General features: G+C 45.5%; 1 protein-coding gene and 1 non-coding gene across 2 annotated transcripts in view; both read right to left on the reverse strand.

The window, feature by feature from the left end:
• The window catches only part of DOPEY2 (dopey family member 2), a 96,158-nt gene that overhangs the window by 49,032 nt on the left and 40,002 nt on the right, over window positions 1-7,124 (reverse strand). The window contains exons 7-11 of the mRNA XM_023533892.1: window positions 6,283-6,493; window positions 6,108-6,174; window positions 4,518-4,638; window positions 2,822-2,941; window positions 472-574 (exon numbers count right to left, since the gene is read on the reverse strand). Coding sequence (XP_023389660.1) covers window positions 472-574; window positions 2,822-2,941; window positions 4,518-4,638; window positions 6,108-6,174; window positions 6,283-6,493 — 622 coding nt within the window. The remainder of the gene's footprint in view (window positions 1-471; window positions 575-2,821; window positions 2,942-4,517; window positions 4,639-6,107; window positions 6,175-6,282; window positions 6,494-7,124) is intronic.
• On the reverse strand, window positions 1,064-1,182 carry LOC111743465. Its single transcript, XR_002781725.1, has one exon. It is a non-coding gene; the product is annotated as a 5S ribosomal RNA (ribosomal RNA).

Here is a 7,124-nt window from a genome sequence, read left to right on the forward strand (position 1 = left end):
GGGCTTCCGCTTGTGGACTCTGCGTCTAGGTAGGAAGGCGGCATCTGGACTTTGCTGAGCACTTTGAAACACGTCTTCAAGGCATGCGTGAGCTCAGGTAAACTCAGAGCTTCCATCTCCTCAGCCAAAGGCTGCACCAGGCAGCCGAGCACCTGTGGGAGATACTGGGTCTGCACCTCAGAGTACAGTTCCTGTGGAGCAAAAACAGGGTCAGCTGGCATGGTTTTCAGTTCACAATCACAGGGGAAAATAATAAAATTCACCTCAAAACAGCATCTTAGAAAATCCAATTTTTTTAGATCCTAAAGTTTTACCTTAATTCCCAAATTGGAAAACAAAATATTTCTTTTTGATCTAGATAAGTTGATGGACATTTGTCCTCTCCTTTCAAGTGGCTTCACCCTTTCTAATAGAAAATCACTGCCACATTTATTTCTATATCAAGGAAAGTAGTTTGCCAGAGGACCTCACCAAGGGAATGACATCCAGGAGGAGCACGAGGAGGGTGCAGAGCTCCGAGACCGTGGGGGGAGGGCTGCTGCTCGTCCCGGCCGTGGGACTCGGCTTCCCTGGTCTGTGTAAGCCACAGCAAAGAAAACCAGATCAGCTCTTTCTCCGATAATAATTTCAAGCATTTCTTTAATTTCCAACAAAGTTACTTATTCTATTTCAAGCATAATAAAAGACAACGTCTAGAGTTCCAATAGTTGAGCGTCGGTGCCTAAAACAACTCAACACAGAGAAGTGTCGATAAGCGTTAGCAGATCTGGAACGCTGTCAACAGCAGCAATTCCAGGCTCCAGCCCCGGACTGAAAGCATGTTCCGGGGGAGGAGCCTGGCTAGAGAGACACAGGCCCAACACCTGTCACCTCGAGCAAGCCGAGACGGCTCCGAAACTCAACACTTCTCGTTAAATAAGCTGGCAACGGGTTAAACAGCTAAGTTAGAAAGTATATATTGGTTCTCCAAACAGAGTAACTTTGGGGTCACCCAGCTATTGGGGTACAACTCAACCCGAATCCCATCCCCTCCTGTCCTTTCCCTTCCCTTTTCTTCCTTTCACGCCTACAGCACCCGGTCTTCCTAGGTGGTCTCCCACCCAAGTACTAACCAGGCCCGACCCTGCTTAGCTTCCGAGATCAGACGAGACTGGGCGTGTTCAGGGAGGCATGGCCGTAGACGAGTTCATTTTCTTCACTAGTTACACTGGAGTTTATTTTAGCAAGAGAGTGACTGAAGAACTGCATACACACATCCTAGTGATTCTACCTCTAGGCGTCCACTCTAAAGAAACCCGTGCTTATGTGTGTAGGCATAGGACAAAGGTGGTCACCATAGCAGCATTTGCAACAAACAAAACACTGAAACCAGGTTAGTTATAGGACACACTACTACACTAGAGATGAATGGACTAGATGTGTATGTTACAATGCAGACAAATCCCCAAAGGACCGTTCACCCGCAACAGCGCACTGCAAAGAGTCACATACAGCTTACCAGGACGTATATGAAATTCCAACAGATGAAATAGGCTCTATCATTCTGGATACACACTTGTCATAAAAGAACAGACAAAAACATAGGCAGGAGGATGTTACCAGCAGGAGGAAAGGAGAAAACGTGCTGGGATGGTGGGCAGCTAGCGCTGTCTAGGTAGTAACGCATTATTCCTTTAATATAAGTCTGAAAACCAACAGCCAAGTGTCGGTAACCCTAGCAACGGGTGCATGTGTATCTGACATTATTCTCTGCCCTTTCTTACCTCTGAAATGTTTCGTAGTTATTTTTATAAAGCAAGCACACCTTGTAACTCTGAAATGGAACTAAGCTGACCAAAATGTACCCTGGCCTCGGTATAGCGGGGCCTGGCTGTTGTCCATGGGTCCAGTGACGATGAGTTTAACCGCGATGGTGTGAACGCCTCCAAGGCACCAGAGGCGGCAGAACAGCAGAGAGGGGGTGCCTGGGAAGTCATCGAGCGTTCCTGGGTTCTAAGCTGGGCTGCTGCTAATTTGCTGTGTGTCTCTGGGCTCTGGCTTTCTTATGCGACAAGAGTGCCTACTTCCCTTTGGGGTGTCCTGAAGCATTAATGAGTATGCTTGTAAGGCCTAAGGGCCAGACGGTAGCCCATGACAAACATTAGTAAGTAAAGCTTCTGTTACGGCTGCTGATACACAAAGACAGTGCAACAACACAGAGCGTTCCAAGAGAGTGACAAGAATGAAGATTTACAGCGTGACTCACAGGACAAAATGGGGCTTGAGAGATTCTGTTATTTCTCCTTTACAGGGAACACGATGTGGGTGGGGCTCTGCAGGACAGCACGATTCCTGAGTATGCCCCGCCCACAAACCTGAGGTGGTGCAAGTCGCCGGGTTAAAGGTGGTGGTAAAACTGATTACGGCATCTTAAAAAACATGAAAGCTTTTATCTGATGAGTTAGACACTAATTTTAATAAGAATTTGAGAAGAGTGATGATGTCAAATACACTCACTCACTCTCTCCAGTCACGGAGCTACAAAACTAAGCTTCGTTAGAAGATCAAGCCTCCAAACACTGGGTGAAGAAAGCAGATGTCATCGGTGTAACCAGAAAACGCAAAGAGGACTTTCCAAAGTTTGACTTTAATAATAAAGAAACTTCAGAATTATGTGTTTTTGATTCTATTATAATTTTAAGTGAATTCTTTCCAATCGTGTACTCAGCAGACCACCCCCACTTTAGCCAGTGATGTATAATTTGACCACAATAAGCAGCTATGAAACCATGAAACCCTCTAATCCTTCCTAAATATTCATTATCCTGAACTGCATACTTACCTAAAGCAATCCTCAAAACACCTCATCATATAATCCCAGAGAAAGTCTGTGCTTAGGGAAGTGATCAGCAAATTCACTGTTTTAACAATCTCAGAGGCATTTCTGTTTTCTTTTATTGTACTGTAAAGGAAAAGGGATATTAATAAATATATCTATGAAACACCCTGCATTACAAGAACACCATGTCTGAAAAACTAATTCACTAATTCATTTAACCATTTACAATTTATTTCTAGAGGGACCGACAAACTCGGTTAAAGATAAAAAATATTACTGTTCTTACATAGGAAAGAATATGCATAATGTCATCCTTAACAGCATTTATGCTGATTTATTCTCAGAAATAAGCTTGAGAGCTATCGTAAAAAGAATGTGATATAGAAAACCAATTCTAGTCCAACTGTAGGTAACTGGATACTCTCTATGGTGGAAGAACACAGCGCGAGAACTTGGGAGGGAAACGTGGCTAACGCGTAAAGGTGCATCTCCTGTGACTCAGGAAATTTACTCTAGGGGTTTATCCTACAGAGACCCTTGCTCGGCCACACAGGATGTGTGCATAAGGGTACCACTGCAAGGCCGTTACAAACACTGAAGAGGCAGAACCCATCTAAAGGTCAATCGGCAAGAGACTGGCCAACCAGTCAGGATTTCTTAGTAAGTGACAAACCCTACCTAAGGGTCTCAGGCAACCACTATTTTCCACAAGAGAAGAGAACACAGCTACTCATAACTTGCATTTAAAAAAACAGGCAACTAAATAGTGAGTGTAATTCCACCTTTAAAAAAAAGTAGGTTTCTGTCTGTCTCTGTCTCTCTGCCTCCGCCCACCCGTATATATATATATAGGCATTAAAAGTTAAAAGTCTGAAAAGAAATGAAAATGTTTTAGGTTTTTCTCTGAAGGGCAGTGGGATTAAGGGTGATATCTCTTTTCTTGATACCTTCAAATATTAGTATATTCTATAATGAGCATATATTACTACTTTCATATTCAGAAAAACAATAAACTACTCTAGGAGAAAGAAAGCAAACACTAAGTAATCTTAGTATGTTCACAATTAATAAACCAAAAAAATCTTCCAATTTAAATTTTCAATACACCCTATGCCAATTCAGGCAGCAGGAAATTATATTGAGAATAAAGTAAAAAGGAAGAGGTTGTACTGTCTTAAAAAGAAGAAAAACAAAACACAGATTGATAGATAACATGTACTTTCAGTCAGCATGTCTTTCTCTCAAACCCGTCTGCCCTCAGGGTCCTGCAGCATGTGCCCTCCAGGTGCCCTTACCGTGCCCCCCCCCCACTAGTTTCCAGCTGACCCCCGCCCCCTGGCTCCACCTCCTGACCTCACCCCCAACACAGCTGCCCTTCCCCCACAGCTCACTACTTGGCTAATCTAGATACAGTCACCTTCGTTGAAGGACTTTTCATACTTGATCAATAAATATGGTTCGTATATCCCAGGCTAGCGCAGAAACTGGACCACACTCCTTTCAAACCCCTCAGAGTACTCACGAGGGAACAGCCAATTCATGCTGGCTGACTGAAGGATGGAGGTTACCTAAGTGATAACCTATGCCGCATCTCCACTCCACTCTCTAGCTCTTCACAACTTACAATAAACAACAGAGGAAGAGAAATCATGGCATCAGGAAGGGAGGAAGAGTGTAACGTTGGAGGTCAAACCTATACCTTATCAGCGAATTTCCACTCTGAGTGTAGCTAAGTTGAAGATCAGAGCCGAGAGCATCTTTGCAGTAGGCATAAAAGGCCCGGATGACTTCAAGAAACAAATTCTCAACCACTTGAGGCCCTGCAGTTAAAAAGGAAATGGCCAGAGAAAGATCAACGATCCAATTTTAAATCAACAAATGACATACGTAGGAAACACAGAGTTAACTCTGTGTACACAGACAATTCATATAGTCTAAAATGCACAGAAACTTTAGTTGTGACCATGACTTTAGCTGGGGAAAAACATCCATGGAAATGGCCAACATTTTTGTAGAGCTGGACACTGGTCTAAGCATTTTATATCTAGTAACTTACTTAATCTTCAAATCTTCATAGTAGTGACACGAACAGGTACTACATTGCCGTCCTGATTACAGATAAGGGGATGGGACAGAGGTTAAGTAACCTGCCCGGTCCAGATTCTGTTAGGTGGAGCCAGGGCACACGTGCAAGGTGTTAAACGTGCATGAACTGCTCAGCCTGAGACATTACTCACTATAAACATGGACAGAGCGAGGCAACGTTTCTACTTGGAATTCTTTTCATCACAAGGGGAACACCACAGAAGTAACACCAGTCCTGAAAAGCGCATGAAGGGGGCACAAAAGAACTGGGCTGGCTGGACGTTAGAGGAGCATCGTGGCCGAGTAGGCAGGGGAAGGCGGCTGGACATGTCTGCTCTACACATGGCGACCATCGGGCAGCGAAGGGAGTGACTCTCACCCACATCCGCAGAGGGATGAAAACAGGATTGACTCAGAGAAGAAGAAAGCGCTGTCGACAAGCTGTGTAAAAAGCAATCAGCAGATTAACCCCATCTTTCACCTGCTGCACAAGGACACCAAGCACTTTTTACAAGCAAGGCCAGCTCCCTGCCCCGATCAGTGACTGAAGCCTCAGAACAATAGAACAGGTAAGACAGCGTCGTCTTCCTTTGGACAATAAATAACCAGAGAGCAAATTAAATGACCATTATAATTGGGCAGAAGCCTGCCATTAATGCCCTTCTAGGAAATACGACCAGGAACCCGGGCTGCCAGCAACACCTCAGCTGGCTCACCAAGGCCTACAGCCTTGATATAAAACACCCACCGTCAAAACGCTAAGTTACATTTCCTTCTTTGACTACTTCCCTAAGTCACACAGTAAGCTCCCAATACGGTTATATAACTCGCTTCATTTTTTTAGACTAAACCATGGCTTCTCAGAGCTGCAGTCACTCCACGCTAAGAGAAAAAGCCACTGGCACCATCGCTAGCTGACCAAGGCGGGGGGAGAGTCTGCACAGCGCAGAAGTAGCTTTATGTAGCACTTAAGGGCGGAGCCTGGAGGGACAAACGCTTCATGCTCTGACTTTGGACAGGAGTGGCTAGAGCTGCTGACGCCATGCAATACAAGTTCACGTGTGCTCCGAGAGACATCTCGGACACGGTAAGTCTGAGAGCGGTCAGGTAAGCAGCAGTGTCTTGTTAGAGAGCTTAGGCTCCGACGACGTCAAACACCGAGTTCCACTCCCAGGTCCTGGGTGGCCTCAGGCAAACGACTCACCCTGTTCAAACTTAGTCTCTCTGTGAAATGAGTAGAGTAAGACGCCCATCTCAGGGTTCTTGGATGCCTGGGGGTACGTATGGAGACACATATTAAACATATATGCAAATCGCTCAGCACAAAACACTTGCTCAAAAAATGTCAGCCATTAGTATTAACAACAGTGAAAACACACCAGGACCTCAGGGTCTGCCTTCCTTCTAACTTGACCAGAAGCGTTTTCTCCCTGGTACCCCCAGAGCCTAGGCCATCCCTGCCACACCGAAGATGCTCTGTGCCTGTCTGTCAATGAATAAGCAAAGGGTCTGCATACTGAGGCCAGAGGGACAAGGAAACAGCAACCAGGTGGTGGGCGCATCTGAGCCTCAGATGACGCCATTGAGGTTCAAATCCCACAGAGAAGAGAGGATTTTCTTCCTCATTACGATGTTGAAGTGATTATAGGTCGAGATCATACAGCGAATGGATATTGTAGCCATCTTTTTTAAGCAGAGGAGAGCAGCTCACTGTTCTCTGCTGATGCCCACAGGGCCACAGTGTTTAAGGGGGACCCTTAGGAACCAGAGGCTAGTTCGCCCCTTCCACGTGACAGAGGAAGGGACTGAGGCCCAGATGGCAGAAGCGGCTTGCCCAGGGTCACAAGGCAAAAAGATGGAGGAGGATCTCCTGTTTTCCTGAAAATAAAGTCAGAGCTCATTTGAAGTATGACATCCGATTGAAGAAACGTCCTTACGATGTCAGGACCGCGTGTGCTGGGTGGGCATGTGCGCGGCCGTGCACATGGAACCTCAAAGGTATTCTCCTAATAAAAACGTTCACGCTATTGCCAGAACTTCTAAGTGGTGAGCCACATAACACGACTCAAGTACTTTGAGGTTCTGAAACTCCAAAGATTAAATTACTCTCAGAACAACACGCTGATTGTGTCCCGCCGTGTTTTAACGCTCTGAGAACGGGCAGCGCGTGATGTGTGACAGGCACAGGACGTGGGGCAGGCCTGCTAACAGTACCGATTTC

The sequence above is a fragment of the Pteropus vampyrus genome, unplaced genomic scaffold, assembly GCF_000151845.1.
Source record: "Pteropus vampyrus isolate Shadow unplaced genomic scaffold, Pvam_2.0 Scaffold114, whole genome shotgun sequence".
In the NCBI taxonomy this organism is placed as follows: Eukaryota; Metazoa; Chordata; class Mammalia; order Chiroptera; family Pteropodidae; genus Pteropus; species Pteropus vampyrus.